At 44.7% G+C, this 18,055-nt stretch overlaps 6 protein-coding genes across 6 annotated transcripts; 2 read left to right on the top strand and 4 right to left on the bottom strand.

The window, feature by feature from the left end:
- Positions 1-59: 59 nt before the first annotated feature.
- EDB93DRAFT_1084251 (triose-phosphate transporter family-domain-containing protein) lies at positions 60-1,601 on the bottom strand (the record flags this gene model as incomplete). The annotated part of the gene is made up of 2 exons (XM_041445821.1): positions 60-1,124; positions 1,176-1,601. The coding sequence occupies 2 exons, from the start codon at positions 1,599-1,601 to the stop codon at positions 60-62; spliced, it is 1,491 nt and encodes a 496-aa protein (XP_041308304.1).
- A 309-nt stretch (positions 1,602-1,910) lies between these two features.
- EDB93DRAFT_1142546 (uncharacterized protein) lies at positions 1,911-3,303 on the bottom strand. The gene is made up of 3 exons (XM_041449346.1): positions 3,050-3,303; positions 2,638-3,000; positions 1,911-2,579 (listed from the first exon to the last, which is right to left on the bottom strand). Exons 1-3 carry the CDS (start codon positions 3,186-3,188, stop codon positions 2,008-2,010), a joined length of 1,074 nt encoding a protein of 357 aa, XP_041308303.1. The 5' UTR covers positions 3,189-3,303; the 3' UTR covers positions 1,911-2,007.
- A 1,100-nt stretch (positions 3,304-4,403) lies between these two features.
- On the bottom strand, positions 4,404-5,311 carry EDB93DRAFT_1103516 (uncharacterized protein; the record flags this gene model as incomplete). The annotated part of the gene is made up of 4 exons (XM_041447316.1): positions 4,404-4,527; positions 4,579-4,780; positions 4,820-5,054; positions 5,210-5,311. The coding sequence occupies 4 exons, from the start codon at positions 5,309-5,311 to the stop codon at positions 4,404-4,406; spliced, it is 663 nt and encodes a 220-aa protein (XP_041308302.1).
- A 219-nt stretch (positions 5,312-5,530) lies between these two features.
- Positions 5,531-11,302, bottom strand: EDB93DRAFT_1240307 (uncharacterized protein; the record flags this gene model as incomplete). Its single annotated transcript, XM_041451741.1, has 24 exons — positions 5,531-5,644; positions 5,694-5,778; positions 5,950-6,137; positions 6,215-6,303; positions 6,965-7,115; positions 7,409-7,531; positions 7,562-7,627; positions 7,779-7,799; positions 7,853-8,014; positions 8,498-8,552; positions 8,665-9,070; positions 9,167-9,230; positions 9,273-9,425; positions 9,475-9,504; positions 9,531-9,690; positions 9,745-9,836; positions 9,896-10,008; positions 10,057-10,156; positions 10,212-10,511; positions 10,598-10,666; positions 10,690-10,791; positions 10,842-10,930; positions 10,981-11,180; positions 11,280-11,302. 24 exons carry the CDS (start codon positions 11,300-11,302, stop codon positions 5,531-5,533), a joined length of 2,955 nt encoding a protein of 984 aa, XP_041308301.1.
- A 429-nt stretch (positions 11,303-11,731) lies between these two features.
- Positions 11,732-12,550, top strand: EDB93DRAFT_1084299 (uncharacterized protein; the record flags this gene model as incomplete). The annotated part of the gene is made up of 3 exons (XM_041445826.1): positions 11,732-11,911; positions 11,962-12,099; positions 12,125-12,550. The coding sequence occupies 3 exons, from the start codon at positions 11,732-11,734 to the stop codon at positions 12,548-12,550; spliced, it is 744 nt and encodes a 247-aa protein (XP_041308300.1).
- A 3,587-nt stretch (positions 12,551-16,137) lies between these two features.
- EDB93DRAFT_1142543 (ribosomal family S4e-domain-containing protein) lies at positions 16,138-17,807 on the top strand. Its single transcript, XM_041449345.1, has 5 exons — positions 16,138-16,293; positions 16,492-16,569; positions 16,630-16,810; positions 16,867-17,266; positions 17,315-17,807. The coding sequence occupies exons 1-5, from the start codon at positions 16,291-16,293 to the stop codon at positions 17,439-17,441; spliced, it is 789 nt and encodes a 262-aa protein (XP_041308299.1). The 5' UTR covers positions 16,138-16,290; the 3' UTR covers positions 17,442-17,807.
- The last annotated feature ends 248 nt before the right edge of the window (positions 17,808-18,055 follow it).

Below are 18,055 nucleotides of genomic sequence, written 5' to 3'. Positions count from 1 at the left end.
TACATCAATCAAAAGGCAACAGTCCTGAGAATAGATATGGATAGAGATACTAAGTTCTGTCAAGCAGTAACGTGTCCCACAGTGAACGACTCCATCCCGAAATGCTGTTGTATACGCGGAATCTGATATCCAACAGGGACCGCATTGGAAGTTGGCGAGTCTATGGAGGGAGGCGGTGACGGGTACGGCTCTGTAGGCGAAATGGTATTTCGCTTTGAAAAGATGGACGAAGGGTCCTGAGAAGAGATTTGGTTAGCATGCCCATGCCCGTTCCCACGTGAATCTGGGTGTAGATGTGCATTTGTTGAGATCTGCACCCGCGGTCGACTAGCAGCAGGGTATGCCCCCATTCCTGTGGCTGCGGCCACAGGAAGCCCCGGCGTACTAGGGACGGGGGTTGGTGGTGAGCTTCCATTCAATAACTTCTCTTCTGTCCGATTGATAGGGAGCATCATGTCCCGCGTCGCCTCCACTCTGCGCATTTTGTTCTCCCCTCGCTCTACATCACTCTTCGTCGTATTATACAGGTATAAACCGAGAAAGGTCATCCCGATACCGAGGCCCTGCATGGGGTGTATGTTCTGGTTGAACCATACTATGGCGATACAGATGACAACGACACGCTTGATGAGGGAGGCGATAGAGTACGTCACAGGAGACGTGCTGGAAAGGATCACAAATGCGATGATATTCTGCGCAAAGTGGACGGTACCGTTCATAAAGAAATAATACGGGATAGAATGAGGAGCCTCGTGTCCACGAATCGGGTGCGTGACATGAACGGAGTCGGCAGCAAGGAGGGGAAGATCGGTGAAGCACCAAACAGGGATCATCAATGCGAATGCCATGGCCGAAGAATAAAATAACAAGTTGAGTTTGTCCAACTTGTGTGACGATGTCTGCGACCCTGATGGCATGATCTTCTTAAAGAAGATATTGGAACTGACGAACACAAGGGCAGAACCAAATGCGCAAAGGAGACCTGTCGGATTTGAGGCGGACTCAAACGTACATGCCAGCATGACACCAATGGTCAGGGGGAGTAGAGAGAAATACGTCCTTGGGGAGTACTTGACGCCGAAAAGCATGGCGTAAGCGGCAACGGTGAACAGTGGAGATAAAGCCTGAAAACAACGTTTATCACCTAAATACGAGGAACCAATAGTTCAGCATACCTTGATAGTATGAACGGTGCTGACGGGTATTTTGGAAATTGCAATGCTAGAGAACATGTGACCACCAACTTGGAACATGCCCATGGGCAGGGTGCTTCGCAAAATGGCGCCAGTTGGTGGACGCAATTTTGTAAATTGAATGACTGGCGACATGAAGAGTAGACAGTAACCGGCGACGAATGCGAATTGTATGATGGTGAGGGTGACAGGGTGATTCCATTGATTGAGGATAGTCTTGCCAGTATTTGACGAAAGTGCAGAGGTGGCGTACCAGAAACTGCACAGAAGGATAAATCGAGACATTGATACGGCAGAAGATGGAGAAGGTGTTGTGAGAGGGCCGATGGATCGCCGTGAATTCGATGATGCAGATGATAGGTCGGAAAAAATGGAATAACGAGACAAGAATGTTCTAAATCTCGCCATGCTCACATCTGGTGTCAGGCGTAAAGATGATTGTCTTGCATAAGGAATTCTTCCATCCAAAGTAGGTGCTAGAGGTTTCTCGCCTAGGAAGGTGGCCTGCCAGCCTTCGCCAGAGTTGATGTGCTGATTATCGAAAGCATTATCTGACGAGTAGTTATTATAAGCTAGTTTGGGAGGCAGCTGGCGGTCAAACATGGGATATCGATAAATGTGTTGAATAACCCAGCCTGGTTGCCTTAGATCTAGGAGAAGTAAAAAAAATGAGCACTGTCGCAGTAGACACCGCCGACGTCTTTGGCGGGATAACGGGTTGAAGTCAAGGATACGCTCGCACAGCCATCCTAGCTAGGCTGGCAATTCGGTTTGGCTTTATTTGGATCATGAGTGACCACTAAGAGTAGTTCTACTAAAGGTTAATGGTAGCGATATATTGTTTGAGGGCAACCTCTGGTTCGTCCCAAAAAATGAAGTGGTTCCCCTCAGTCTGGAATTTGAACTTTACATCTCGCGCCTTTTCAGCATCCGGCCCATAAATTGGCTTGGGGTCAGCCAAACACTTCCTAAGTTCATGTAATGCCCAGACAATAACACCAGGACTCGCTCCACCGCACATGTATCTGACGCGTAGGTTTGGGAGGAAATCCTCTGCCAATGCTGTGTCGAAGATTGCACGTCGTGTCATAGCCTTGAATACGTCTAGTTGAATAGAGACAAGAAGTGCATCGGAAGCGCTGAACGTCTTGGCAGACGTGAGTGCTGCGAGCTCCTCAGGAGACAGCTCGTTCATGGAGTGAGCTTTGTCTGGGGATTTGTAGAACTCAAGATCGTCAATGCTTCCTGAGGTGACATTCTTGTGTAGGAAGTATCCCGCCACCCATTCATAGAAAAGCTTGAACCTCTTCTCAACATCAGTCTCAGACCAAAGTTTCATACTGAAGCTTGGGGGCGGAGGTATACCAATGAAAACCCCACTCGCGTCTGTAGCATGCTGCACCGTTTATCATTCTGAAATGTGCTAGAAGATAAATGTGCCTACCATGACAAATCACGGTATGAAGATATTTTGAAAGGTCAGACAGAATATTAGATGGCAAGGCGTCAAGATGGGCCACAACAGCATGAGTGTGCAATGATCCTAAAGACCACCCCACCAGGGCAATTCCACCGCCGATACCTTCTGCCAGCGGAATATGTTGTTCGCGGGCAAAGACGACAAGGAAAGTGGCGATATCGATCGCTTGGCTGCGAAGGAAGCCTTCCTGTCCCTCCACTGTACGGGACACAAGACTAGCTAAGTCTGAATCACGAAAGCTAGTAGTGGGACTATAATCACGCCTGTATAGGCTGACTATGCGGAGTCGGTGGGCAGCAGCTAGAGGGAAAAGCTTCCTGAAAACACCTGCATGAGAAATAAGTCAGCCGGACGTCGCGAAGTACTATATAATTACCTCCATTGAAACCCATGCCAGGGACGAAGACCAAGGTTGTATAGGTGTTGTCAGGGACGTTGCCGCTATCAAAATAATAGTAGGAAACGCCATCACTGACAGTTAGATTTTCGAGTTCAAGTTGAGTTGGAGTGGACATCTTCAAACGAGTTAGATGGAAGAAACGGTGAAATTCTGTCTAATTGTCGGAAATTTCCAGGGACCATTGTGAATCCTTGGTTGTATTTGAATGACACACGATTGATCTGAAGATAGTCGCCACTGGCCGGCATCAGAATGGCTGTGTTATGACACGTGTAAGATAGGGCTCATGCACAAACAACTAACATCACATGACCAAGGGTGACTTTTGCGTGACTTTTGAGTGTACAGCTAATGGCCGTCGCAAATGTCACTTTTTGGCAAAAAAAAAAAACCACAGTTTTCTTTGTATTTGTATTTAGAATAACTCTGTGGGGCTGGGTTTTTTTAAAAATTGAGAATTACGAGCGCCATTAAAAAATGAGTCTTATGGGTTCATCTTTGTGTGTGACAATTAGGAGGTAACGCTACGAAAAAGGTAAACCTTCACCTCTGTGTCCGCGCCTCAGAGTACCGCAGGCTGCACAATGCCGAAGCGTGCACTGGGTAACCTGAAGAATCTTGTAAAAAAGGTTTAACAGGAAAACAACTTGAAGCCGTGTGGACAAGCAAAAAATACAGAGGTCATTGAGTTCTCCCTTACACTATTCTTGCAGAGCTCGAGAAAGCTGGACTTTAATATGTACTAGTATCATTCACCTATCATTTCATATAATCTATTGTACCTAGCATGGTACATGGCAAACCCACCATTTTGTAAATCTGGTGTCAAAAATAGAAATTATATATCCAATATCTCACATGCATCATCCATAGGGTTTTCGCGTGACATACCACGTAAATCATAAATATATATGCGATTATGTTCAAAAATATTTGATTGCCCTGTCTCTGTGCGACTTCTGTAGGATATAAATTAATTATTTAGGTGATATCTGTCCTAAGATAAGATGTTTGTATCTATGGAAATTGTCAGTTTAATGGTTGCCCGCAGATGTAAATGAGGTGTATTGATTGAGACATACAGATTATGTTTTCACCTGCATATCTGAGGCAGCATGTCCAAGTAGGTATGAATGACGAATGTCATGATACATCCGCTATACATGGCAGATATCTCTCTCGGTGATCGGCCAGTAATGCACCATGGTGGTACTCAGACTCGTATAAAAAACACGACAAGACACCATGCATTCAATGAAAGTAGACAATTTATATAATGATTAATTGATTATAATTAAACAAGGACTACGAATGAATGAGCATGCAAACTTTACCATAACAACTTTTTCTGAATTGTTTCCTGCCATACAGGCTGTGAACCTTTCACAAGAGATAGAGCCTTGTGGCGACCAGGGAACTCCTGCAGGTTGAGCTGGAAAAACTCGACCATTGCCCTATTCATTAGTCAGTAAGGTGAATAAACAGTGTACAGAGATATCACATACTTGCGGTACACATCTTCATACCCAGCAGTCTGACCTCCTGATTGCTCATGCGCACTTTTGTGAAGCTGCTCCAGCATTGCATCAACATAGTTCCAAAATTTTTGTTTGTTCCATTTTTTGAAGCCACCGTCGAGTCCAAAGCCAGATGTTGCACAATCAGGAGTACCAAAAGACTCGTCAGGGATTTCATTCGCATCCGCATCTGTAAAGGGACCTTCGATTGTGTTACAATAACATTTACTATCCCAGTTGTAACAGATTGCAGTTGGATCGGCCTGGCGGTCCTCTTCGTCAACCAGATTGTTGGTGACTGCCGCTGCGGTGGAGCTCGCATCATGGCTGGTAGGATCATCGAGGCTTTTATAGGCACTGGAGCGTTCTTCTTGATCCGCAGATCCCTGGCCTGGGTGATACTCCAAAAATTCATCTGCCAACTGAACCATATCAACATTGAGTGCTTTCTCAATATGCTCTCTCTATGAGATCTTGATGGAGCGAGGGGATAAGGTAGGGGGAGAAGGCTTCCTTGAGGGTGAGCTTTTCATGATCACAAACACTGATCAGGAAGATGCAAGACAATGGCGCTGTCTCAAATTCAGTAAAAACAATCTGGATGCCTGAAGAAACCCACCAAAAATGCAAATCTAGTCCAATGCGAGGAGTCAACCTCCATGCCACTATGTATAAGTGGTTTAAGGGCATCCATGATACTCAATCTCTTGCTGACTGACATGGTAAGCTGTGGATAGAATGATTGCTGTGAACACTTTCTATCTTCATTCATTGAGAAAATATGTACTGTGCTTTTGATTTGGCCACAGATGGTTGACAAAAGCCGTGTGACCAATCTGCCGAGTTGTGAGCACAACTCAGCATCTTCAAAGAGTCCCTCAGTGATCTTGAAAGATTATTGTGCACTTGGATAAACTCCTGCGATATGAACAATGAGCATTTAAGGCAATAAGAAGTAAATCCGAACTACCATCACATGTTGATGCGTATCAGTGATATAAGCAGTCAGGTTTGGAGATAGCATACATGCAGTAAGGTGGCTCTTCAGTGCACTCTGCAAATAGTCAGTTATGGAATAGATGAGAACAATCAATCAGTTGCACCTCGAAATCCCTAGAAGTCAGTAGTTTCTCGAGTTCTTGTAAAGTATTTATTTCGATTTCTTCTTCTCGTTCAAGCTGACCAGCCCTTAATTCTAGAAGCATGACAAACAATCATCATTCTTGGTGAAATTAAGATGAAACTTAATCAAAATAATAAAGGAAGGTAGAATAGATCGTACCTCGATAAATGCCAGCAACTTCTTCAAAGGTATTCCATGTTCAGTAGCAAGCTGTTGTTGCATATGTTTTGAGTCACTTGGTGCATCTTGGAGTGAGACAGGCTGCATTGGTGCTGGAATCCCTCTGATGCCGAACACCTGTGCTAATAGGCGCATTGAGATCAGACGATCCGCTTGGAGAACCTGGGCGTGAAGGACTGGTCAGAACAATTGAGGTATCTGGAAGAGGATTCGAAGACTGTGATTGAGAGCCTGAGCTGGTAGGCTGCCTGCAAACAACAGGAGCAGAGTGGGTCGAGAGTCCCATGTCAGACCCAAGCAGTGAGCGAGCACAATGTCTACCATCCCGGGAGGACCGATGCTATTTGCTCTCTGGGAGCCCCCAGATATTGAGTGAAGTGGAAAGTGATTGAGCATCATCTTGGGAGGTCCTTCCTTGAGTTCTCAGTGAACACCTGGTAAACACGTTCAAGTTGTGCTTCAACATTTCCAACAAAACTTCCCATGCACATGAGCTAAGTTCAGCCACAATTCAAGTACTCAGAGTTGAGCAATGATCTGGATTATGCTATTAAAAATGTGCATTCCTACTACTGATAAAAGTGTGACACACAGATTGGTGCCTGGTGGATGATTAGCTGCAGGACATTAATCACTGTCAGGACCTGAGGAGTCTGCTTGGTCTGTTTTCTGTCAATAAATGCTTGCAAACCACTACAATTCGACAGTGAGCAGAAAGCTCAATATCTATTGGATCTGCCATGAGCTTCTTCAGGGATACCTAGAGGATTCCACAGGTCAGGGCTGACCCATCCACTCGGGGTTTGTTAGACATGTTGACTTTGAAGGTAGAGATAGATCAGTTAAACCGCTGTGTCATTGTAGTAAGAGTGAAGCTTATCTTCATATTGAAAGTATCATGTCCTCATTGGCAGCTTGGGTGAGCTTCTTCAGGGATACCTGGAGGATTCTGCGGGTTGGGGCTGACCCATCCACTTGGGGTTTGTTAGACATGTTGACTTTGAACTTAACCAAAGGTGTGCAATGTGCGACTGACCATGTCATCAAATCAAAAATGATATTAAAAATCACTAGAGGTGAAAATATTGACGAGAAGTGTCATAAGGTTGGGGGAAATGATAAGGATGTAACTGATGTGAGTTAGCTTCGAAGGCTGTAGAATACAGGGGATTATGCGGGTACTTGAATGGGTGGAGCAGGGTGGGTTAGAGATGAAAACTGACTATGGCCAGAAGATATTGAAAAGGAAGGCACCTGAGATGCCCAATGAGACATTTCTGGGGGTGGCGCAAACCCTGGCGGCGGGAGACGCCATTGGTGTACTGAGGATTGAGGGAATGATGAACTTGAATGACCAGATGCTTGAGGGGGATTGGGGAGATGTGCAGTGTATTGCTGAGCGGCAGGTTGATGAAAATGAGGATGTGGTTGAAGGGGGCGGTGCAGAATATCTGGGGTGTTTGACATGGATGCCTCGACAGGCTGCTGCTGCTTTGTCAAATTCGTAGACTTCACTTGCTTCCTGGATGTGGTCTTGGGCTGTTTCTTAGCTGCACAATCAAATGCAGGATGGACACCATCGTCATCTTGGGGCACGCTCACTGCCTCGCCTCCGAGCTTTTTCACCAGCCTCTTTCCCTGCATTTGTCTCACAGCAGCTCTTTAGACAGCTCCAGGATCTGAAATGTGCAATGGTGTCTCAGAGAGGGATTCTGGGAGAAGAGAAGAGAGATGCTGGTAGTCATGGGTGGAGAACATGTTAAGGAGATACTGTGGCAATATTTGGTGTTTCACGACACTTGCTGTTTGGTCAGTTTGGGTCCTCTTGCCACAGATGCTTGGTAGTTAACTCTGTGCATTTTGCATTGAGACAATTGTGCTGAACATTGGCGATACATATGATATCCTAAAATGCGACTTGAATTGAATGCAACAAAAATAAGACATAGTAAGGCTCACCATTCCCGACACAATTAGTTCCTCATCAGTGAGGAGGAGACATGGCAGATGGAGCAAAGGGTGGCGTGCAGGCATGAAGGAAAATGTCTGAAGAGCAACAAATGCGACAGAGTGCCCAGGCGCTGTTGCAATTAATATCTCACGGATGTGTCCAATATGAGTCTGTTTGATAGTAAGTAAACTAGAAGTGACATAGTGGGGAACGACGCACCTTCTCAAGCGCATCTCAAAATATGACATGCCCACCCAATTGCGAAGTTTCATGCTCACTAGTCACTACCAAAGTTCCCTGGTAGTACTCGGAAGAAGGAGGACTTTTGAGACCATTCTTCTTGAATGTCTGCGCACGTGTCGCTTGCCACAGAACGGCTTCATGCTTAGACCGGTCAGTCACTATAATTCTCCCTGTGCCTATCATAGCACTGTCAGTCTGTGAATGAATTGCAGGATTTGCCGTACCTGGATCAGCTAGTTTTTGGTCAGGAATTCCAAGCAGACAAGCTTGTTCAGGATGGTGTTCAAGGTAGGTGAGAACCTGTGGGCCACCATGAACCCATCGTTCTGTATGGGTGTCATACCAATAACCGCCAGTAGTGATGTGCTTGGCAGTGTCATTGCGAACAAATGTCATGCACGTGTCGTGACTTGGAGCTTGTCGATTGTTGTAAATGCATGTAAGACAGAATACATGATTAAACAACTCATAACGCTCAGTCGAAAAAATAATAGCAGGTCCAAAATGTCGAATGTAAGCTGGGAGGTGAACTAAAAAATGGAATTTTGGTTTGCTGATCAAGATACTGGGTGCGCACTGTGCAGTCACATTGAGAAAATTGCTTATTGTTCGAGCTAGCTTTGCCAAGTAGTGTTCAGTGTTGTCGATTTTCATATGCCAATGAATGAGAACTAACTCTCCAATTAAGGTCCATCCATCAAGAACACTTTTCGGAATGGGATCGTAGATGACAAACGGCATAACTTGCACGAGACTCTTAAAGTGCTTTCCAATTAAGCCTCCTTTATAGTGGCAAATGTAGTCGGCATTCAGGGACGGCACATTCAGGTCATCTCTATCCAGTGAGTTGAGACGTGTCTGAAAACGAGTGAGTAGTTTAGCTTTCTTGAGCACAAACACAGTCTGTCCCCAAAAGTATTTCACAACGCTGAGTAGAACTGTGTGAAGGATCTCAGTAGGAGTATCCATGTGAACATTCATATCTATGTACCAGTGTGAATTCAACAACCTGCATCAAAATCTGAGAACGCTCACCATTTATCCCTAGAAGGGGATTGATTGCATCCGGTGTGTCCTACCTTGCAATATACCCGAAAGCTCTTCCTCCAGCTTTGCACGAACTTCAGATTCTGGTAATGCTGGCTGTCCTACATCTCGTTTTCATAGCTTCTTGCCCATTTCAACAAGCGTATTGATGATGGAAGATGAAGTAGAGTCCCGGATTCCAGTGGTTGATATGGTGGCCGCAACCTTCCCTGTGGCTCCTGAACATAATGCGGTCTCGAACTGCTTGAGGACCTGTGATGTCATTTCTTCAGGTGTTTGGGGTGTTCCTTCCTGTCTCACTCTTAAGATCAATCTATAGTGTTCATATTGAATAACACACCGTAAAAAGACTAACATATCCAGCCTCAGACTCTTTGTATTCCTTTGTCCCCCAACATGACAAGTCCTGCAAAAGTAATTACAATTCAGCCCTGCATGGCTGCATTCCTTGGCCTGCATCAGATTGTCCCCCGCAAGAAATAAACCTTCAGGAATGAGCATGACCTCCTCGTCAAATTTGCAGTCCCACGCAAAGATTCCTGAGTCTGCGGCTGCACTAATCAATGCTTGAGTTGACTAAATGTGGGCAGCATAGAAGCATAGAACGCACCTGATAGACTCCTTCATCACATGCATCAATTCCATCGGTGCAGCGTGTGGTGATGATGTTATGAATCGAACACAAAACTCTTTCTCCAGCATCTCATGTGGTTAGCATTTGACATGTAAATCGCGTGATGTTTATTCTACTGCTTTGAAACATTTCCGGAAATGTCATCCATGAATATAATGAGAGGGACTGAATAGACCATCTGGCCCTTTGACTTTTTGCATAGAGGATGTGGTGTGAGCTTCAGGTATTTTTCAGATGACACTAGGATTATGCTAAGTAGAGTCGCCTATAGCTCAAACATGTACTTACTGGTGACCCCACATGTAAGCTTGTCCACGAGATCCTCAAAGGAATGTCTGAAGTTTGAAACTGGAATGATCTCTTGTTCATCACTGACAATGAAACCGGCCTATTCAACATGTCAGTATCTGTCATGATATCTACGAGACAGAGTTAGTACATACATCTGTGTATTGTATCGCATGGCCCATAGCATATGTTTTGTCTCCTCCTGGCACAAATCCTGTGAGTCCCTGCCATTCACTGTGCATACAAGGCAGTGAAGAAGCATTCTGGGACAAAAAGCCTCCTGAGCATTCCTGCAGAAGTTCATTGACGAAATATATTTGCTGTCCACACAAGCCGCCGGAGGTGATGGCAGCTCTAGCAGCATCTTCTGTCCATGTGAAAACCTGCGACATTCCATCTCCTCCATCCTCTGGATAATCTTGCATGGAAAAGTGGGTGAGTAGATTCGTGTAGTCCTAAATGACATGGTTAGCATAGGATAGTCTGAGCGCTTGTAGTTTACCTTTGCAATTGCATGCCAAATATCGTTGATGTAAAAAACATTGCCGGATGCTGAAGTTACTTTTCGCATTGGATTGCTGACAAGTTCACAGATGTGCTCATTTGACTCCTTAACAGCCTTGAGAGATGGACATCATGGGCACGCAGCTCCTTGGCCCAGCTGAGTACAGCTTTCTTCTGCACATCCAAAAATGGTAGTTGTGCAGGGCTAAACAATAATGCAGTCAAGAAGTGCTTTGGAAACACAATGAGCATCCTCGAATCCTGTCAGAATATACACTTACTGCTCTCGACAACCAAGGATAGTAGGCGCCACCCAGATTAACTTTCATATTTGCCTTTGTCTTCATACTAGAATCCACAGGAATTTTGTCTATGATTGCGTCAATAGCACGAATGAACACAGTAATGCTAAAAACTTACCCAGTAGTTCAATGCCAAAATAATCATCATCTTGCATTCCAATCTCGTCTTCGAGAGCAGCTATGGGCATTGCGATGATCTTATCGCCCTCAAGTAGCAAAGCTTCAAGTTTGTCGAAAAGCTCTCGCCCACCACCAATCTTGTATACATGGTGGTCTAATGCAATGCAATGTCCCACAGCGTAGACAGTGGCATTTCTTCTTCGACAGGTGCAGAGATAGATGTTGTCAGTTCATTGTAAGCATCGTCGTGACAGTCAGCAACCATGTCAGAGGCATCCGAGTCAATATTGGATTCACAGTTGGTCGTCTGTGTGGGTCATCGAGATTCTGGAGGGAAGGGGTTTTTGGACACCAATATTCTCCCAGAATACTTTATTAATAGGTGTCGAATATGCACAGCAGTGTTGCAGTGACTTTGGATATGTCTGCACATCATCATCCGCAATTTACCCTTGAGCTGAGGGCAGACTGTGCAGATGACAGAAGTCTGCGTTGGATTACAGTATTGTAAAACTGTAAATACGAGAATTTTTAATAACTCAATGACTCTTAAAAGTACTCACCTGTCCCATCAACAAGTTGTGATTCACCCATATTGATATTGACAGTGCTGGCTGCTGGTCGAGACTTGCCGAAATGATAAGTCCAATTGATCACGTGTCTGCTTCGAGTCACAGTTGTGACGGTCACCAAATGTTCAACATTCACTCAATGCTCAACGACCAATCAACCTGCAAATTGTCGATAATATGGATCAGTGCCATTTTCCAACCACCTGTACTAATACTGCACCATCCTACACAGTTCAAACTTCAACATTCTACCCACCGATCCGCACACAGAATACAGAAGACGTGTCATTGCAACCTTTGTGCATCGGAATATGTTTTTCAGGTGATCTTCCAAGACACCTTGTTCGTGGTGTTGTTGTACTTCTCCTTCCTTCCCCTTTGAAATAATTCCTGATAAACCTTTTTAGCCAATCCAAATATCAGTTTCAATCGCAGAGGAGTATAGACCATATATGACTCCTGTCATGGAAGCTCTCACTTTGGACAGATATCCCTATTCTGAATGTTCCTCGACTTTTGACGATGTAAGTGGGCAACTTTCTCATGTCGGGATCAATCTAAAAATTCTAGGCCCTTGATTCGAGCGAAAAGGGACATGAACTATCTTACAACAATGTTGATGTCAATATACCCATACCGTTCCTCCTGTTGCCATCGAAATTCAATCCCATGGATTCCTTTCATTGGTTGCAGCTGTCAGAGAAGATTCAGCATTGGCTGGTCACCATACCGGCAGTGTCGCAGCATTGGACATGGGGCCATAATGCGTTCTGGCTGGCCTTTGTAGGTGCTTGCCCAGATTTTCCATGCAGCCAGTGGCCAATGTGGGACCCAAGGATTCCCCTTGAGGGACAGTTCATTGAACATTGGCTTGATGCTGACAATTTGGGTGGAGATCAAATTGGGGAAAACTTACTAGATCACATATGGACTGAGTTCTGTGCTCACGCGATGCTTTTTCACCCCGACCCTTTGGTATCAGTTGGTTCGGAATAAATATTTCATTGTGTTTAACTTGTCGCATTATATAGTGTAGATTTACTGGCGCTGTGGTTCAACTTGACAATATTGTTATTTGATACTTTGGTTAATGTGACTTGTTGTTTTGACTTGCCCAGCTGAATCCTGGCACATGTGTTACAAGAACATCTAGACACTTGGGCCCCTACCATTTTTCTCCTCATCCTTCTGGTATCAGCCCTCGCATCATACCCTTACCCCGACCTCACCCTTGTTATCCTCGTCATCCTCGCATTCCCTTTCGCCCTCTACCTGTCGCTTCAGCAGAGCCAGTACATCTGGCCGGATCCTTTCGCTGACGAAGCATACCCATGCTCCGTCCCACCACCTGACTGATCCTGTGGACAGTCCCCTTTGCCCTTACCGTCCAGACGGTAACCTATGATACGATGCACGACGCATCCCCTTTACCCTGTTTCCTTTCCTGATCTCTGACTCAATGCGTAGTCGCACATGCGACTTATACTTAGCTCCGCAGCTGCACGATCGTGCCTCTGCATGTTTCACTCCTTATTCTGATCTTTGACTCACTTTCTTATCCGCACGTTCAGAGCTCACCCATGTCTCACCTCGAACATGCCTTCCTTTTATGGTCATACCCTTTACCATTTACTTCTCTTGGTAGTACGAGTTATCATCCACTAATACGCCTCCTGTCCTCTATATAAACTCGCTACCATGTAACATATTCCTTAACTTGAATCTACTTGGTTCTTGACCTCCTACTCTCACCAGAGTGATCCCTTCTGCCTAGCCAGCAGTCTATATTCTATCTTCTTATCTGCTCTTCGCAGATAAGCCTATAGTCTCGATCTTTGCTCATCGACTCCGTCGACAAGCAAAGCCCCTGTTAACTAGTCGGACTTCCGTCCTTCTAATTAACGACAATCTTACGATTAACCTTCGGGTGTCGTAAGCCTTGGCAGATACAGCTCATCGTCTAGCATCCGCTTGACGTAAGCTACCCGATTCGGACATAGGCGTTAAATCTTACTTGCCGACGTGTCGCCAAGTAAGACCCCTAACCTTGGGCTAGCCCAAGGACGTCCTCGACCGTTGACGACACACGCTCTGTTTGAGCGTCGCCAACAGATACCATCCAAGTCGTAACAACATGTACTTTGAGTCTTTGACCGTTGCAAATATTTTATGAGTGTTTTCATGTGCAGTTATCATGAATATATCGTGAATACGTCGTAAATTCGTGAGGCTTACATCCAATAGACGTGCAGCTCGAGATATCATCCTTACAAGTGGGATTACATCCGACTGATGACCCAAAACTGACGTGTTGATGATCTCCAAATGAGTTAATCATGATATTAGTATGATTTCTTAGTAACATTTTTCTTGCAACACTGAAATAACACTTAGAAAGTGATGCGTGATGATATATTTTGATTTTGTATGAAATTGGCTCAGAATACCCAAGCTTTATGTCTGACGTACACCCGAGTTATCCTTTTTGCACTATATTCGGATTACAAATTACAGGGTTTGCCATGTACTCTCTCCACAGCAGCTGGCAGAAAACATTGGTAAACATTGTTCAGCCACCATAGCAAACCCTTCGGACCTTCAAAATTAACTAGCAACTTCGAAAACTGAACTTAGGGTTTACATATTTTGTGTTATGTAACATTACCATATTCTTACATAAGTTGATAATTGATCATTGAAAAATGTCATCATGGCGCCTTCTCTTGCTCTAATTTGTGCGTGGACAGAGGAAGTATTTAGATGTAGACCTTGCCTTTGGCAGCTCAAAGTTGCTGAAGCTTTTCCTCTCCATGCCCATGATATTATTTGCATTGCTGGGACCAGAAAGGGTAAAACCCTCACATTCTGGATGCCTCTATTATTTGACTCCACCAGTATACAAGCTGTGATTACTCCTTTTAACTTACTTGGTGAGCAAAATGTCATGGACCTCAAAAGAGCAGGAATTTCAGCTATATCTATACATGCAGCAACTGCAACAGCATCTAACTTTCAGGTTTGAAGATTATCAACAGTATCTAGCAATTTATGATCATTTATGTACTAGGCAATAGAGAACTTGAAATATAATAGAGTTATTGCAATCAGTCCCAAACAAATTATGAAGGACGGCAGAGGATTTGAAAGGCTACTCAAAAATCCTTTGTTTGAGTCACACATAATGGGTGTGGTTATAGATGAAGCACATTGTGTCAGCTCATGAGGAGAATTTCGCCCAGAATTCAAAAAGCTCGGTAGACTGAGATTCATCCTCCCCCTGGACATACCATTTCTTGTGACGTCGGCGACACTAACATGTTCAAGTTGAGGATGCCGCAGTATGTTTCCATATCGAGTACAAAACAAATATGTAAACCCTAAGTTCAGTTTTCAAAGTTGCTACTTAATTTTGAAGGTCTGAAGGGTTTGCTATGGTGGCTGAACAATGTTTACCAATGCTTTCTGCCAGCTGCTGTGGAGAGAGTACGAGGAATAAAGTTTGGGCTGCTTTTGGAAACTTCAAAGTGCACGTGATTTGAATTTTGCACATGGCAACTCGGATGCCGTCCTCTTCTCTCGACACTGCAACTGGGTAGGAACCTGGTTAGGGTGTAGACTAGCCCTGAGAAATATTTATACTATGGTTTTCTCGTTATCTCTTGGAAATTTAAATAATAACAAGCATTTAAACTACAACAGTACTAGTCAAAAACACTGACTTCTTGTTCTTATTCAATCACCTGATTTTCTCCTGAGAAGGAGGAGGGCTAATCCAAGCTAGAGTCTAGATCTGAGGACCACAAGCTCAGCTTCATCTATAAAGTAAGGGAGAACGGTTGCGGGAAGGGACGGACACTCGCGTGGTTTCCGCTTGCACTGCGTAGATACGCTTAGATACGCTTAGATTCACTAAACGCCATGCGGTTTTCGCTTACCTCACTTAAAGCTTGATTTGGAAACTCGCGTGGCTGTCATGTGATCTCGAGGGTCCGCTGCCCGTTAGGGCAGCACACATTTAAAAACATTTATTATTTATGAAATTCAAATTATATACACACAAAAAATTTAACTACATAAAGAAAGGTCAATTGAGAAATGGAAAATGAGAATGGGGGAAATGGGAGAATAGAAAAAATGGGGAAAATTGAAGAACAGGAAAGCAGGAGAAGGGGAAAACAGGAGAGAGAAAATGAGGAAAATTGGAGAACAGAGAACAGAAGGAATGGAAAGAAGGAGGGAGAAGAAGACAGAAGAAGGACGGGAGGACGACAGAAGGACAGGAGGATGGGGCACAGAACACCAGACACAACAGTAGATGAGAAAATACATATATTCAATTGTACTTTTACTTTGTCAAAATCCTGCTCAAAGTATGTAACTTATTTTAAAATTTCGATCACAACTCAGTGAATAAAATATAATTTATCTCAAAACCTGCAATGATTATTAAGACACCCAAAGTAGGATGAAGCCGAAGGCCAGGAAGCCAACAAAGAGCGCGAAGCGCTCTTTTTGCTTCCTGTGCCGAAGGCACAACGGATGTGTGCTAGTGCTCAATTATTGTACTTATTGAATTTGTGGGAGTAAAAGGTCGAGTCTCGAATCGAGAGATCACGTGACCTTGCATTTACCCACCCTAAACTTACAAGCTCAGCGGACGTGTTGAGACAGTCAGACGGAGGCACTGAAATCAATATCGTCGCCGCCGACGCCGTTCGCTCCTCAAGAATCTCATTATGGTCAGTTTTCTCGTCCTGTGCACCTCTTACGGACCCCGTGGTAGCCACAAATACGGTTTTGACGCAATCATCGACATTGGAATGGCTGGATGTGATAACTTATAGATGGATGTACCACCATGATTGACCCGCAAATCTCGCTCTTCTCGCCGCTTGATATGCTCAAACGCAGAGCTGACTTTCCCTTGTCATCCGTAGGCACGCGGACCGAAAAAACATTTGAAACGCCTTGCTGCACCCTCCTCATGGATGTTGGACAAATTGAGCGGTACTTACGTGCGTGCATCCCAGATCCTTTGGATATCTTTGTCCTAAAGCACCAGGATTATTCCCCAGGCTCCCCGTCCTTCTCCTGGTCCCCACAAGCTCCGTGAATCGCTCCCCCTGACCATCTTCCTTCGCAACAGGTTGAAGTATGCGCTGAACGGCCGTGAAGTTACTTCCATCGTCAAGCAGCGATTGATCAAGGTCGACGGGAAAGTGCGCACAGACACTACCTACCCCACCGGCTTCATGGGTAAAGAACCTTTTTTTTCTTGGTTTATTTGTTTAATCTCTTTTCCCACTTGTTAGACACTATCTCTATTGAGAAGTCCGGCGAGCACTTCCGTCTCCTCTATGATGTTAAGGGTCGTTTCACCATCCACCGCATCACTCCTGAGGAAGCTTCCTACAAGCTCCTCAAAGTCCGCAAGGTCGCTCTCGGTGCCAAGGGTGTCCCTCATGTCGTCACTCATGACGGCCGCACCATCCGTTATCCGGACCCTGCCATCAAGGTTAACGACACTCTCAAGTTTGACCTTGAGTCGGGCAAAATCACCGAATTCGTTCACTTTGACACCGGAAACATTGTGATGATCACTGGCGGACGTAACATGGGTCGTGCTGGTGTCATCACGCACCGCGAGAAACACATTGGTGGTTTCGATATCGTGCATGTCAAGGATTCCTTGGATAGGACCTTCGCCACCCGGTAAGTACATGCTACGAACCAATGTAAAAATCTAATGTATTTGATCAGTATTTCCAACATTTTTGTCATCGGCGAGGGTTCAAAGCCCTGGATATCACTACCCAAGGGCAAGGGTACGAAGCTCACCATCTCGGAGGAGAGAGATCTCAGGAGGAGACAGCGGGCTGACCAATAGATATTATCGCGGAAGGTCCATTGATTTCTTTTGCAGCATTTCTTTCACTCTTATGTGCCTCATGTGTATGGCCGATCATCACGCAAAAATCCAGGTACTCGCAAGGTGGTTATGAATATATGATTCATGCACTCCCTACTTCTTGGGTTCCCTTAACATTACACCAGCACTTCAATGTGAACAGAGAGGGCATCACCAGTAATAAGCATCTCTAGGTTTTACAATTGCTCCATTTTCGCTTTGGATCTGGTGTCAGTTACCCCTAATCACATGACATTGCAAAGCACGTAAGCTCAAAATGACCTCTCAGACACTACAGCATTTATTGAGAATTTGGAGGCTCTTCGTGTGTGTGGCGACTCGAGATGCGTTGTAGAATTGACGAAGGACTGTTGTGGCGATGGCAACTGCTCTTTCAAATTTCATTGCCCTCTGATCAATGTGTATCTGCGGTCGTTCGAAACGATGTACCTGTGGCGATATCTTGATCGCCGGACCATCAAGCAGAGACCGTCCTGTGATATAACTAAAAGCACTTTAAAATCGTAAGACAAGATATCATCAACCAATTGATGAGTCCTCGATATTATATTGTGCATGTCGACTTTTCAAGG

Source organism: Suillus bovinus (genome assembly GCF_016758785.1).
Source record: "Suillus bovinus strain UH-Sbo-P2 chromosome Unknown EDB93scaffold_23, whole genome shotgun sequence".
In the NCBI taxonomy this organism is placed as follows: domain Eukaryota; kingdom Fungi; phylum Basidiomycota; class Agaricomycetes; order Boletales; family Suillaceae; genus Suillus; species Suillus bovinus.
This window is presented reverse-complemented; position numbering and strand designations above follow the sequence as displayed.

Bases quoted from the DNA above. Each gene is read 5' to 3' on its own strand.
- EDB93DRAFT_1142543 (XM_041449345.1), top strand. The intron at 16,811-16,866 runs GTAAAGAACCTT...CCCACTTGTTAG, and splicing joins CTACCCCACCGGCTTCATGG to ACACTATCTCTATTGAGAAG. The intron at 17,267-17,314 runs GTAAGTACATGC...GTATTTGATCAG, and splicing joins GATAGGACCTTCGCCACCCG to TATTTCCAACATTTTTGTCA.
- EDB93DRAFT_1142546 (XM_041449346.1), bottom strand. From the start codon at position 3,188: ATGTCCACTCCAACTCAACTTGAACTCGAAAATCTAACTGTCAGTGAT. The intron at 3,001-3,049 runs GTAATTATATAG...TTTCTCATGCAG, and splicing joins TGGCATGGGTTTCAATGGAG to GTGTTTTCAGGAAGCTTTTC. The intron at 2,580-2,637 runs GTAGGCACATTT...AGCATGCTACAG, and splicing joins TCATACCGTGATTTGTCATG to ACGCGAGTGGGGTTTTCATT.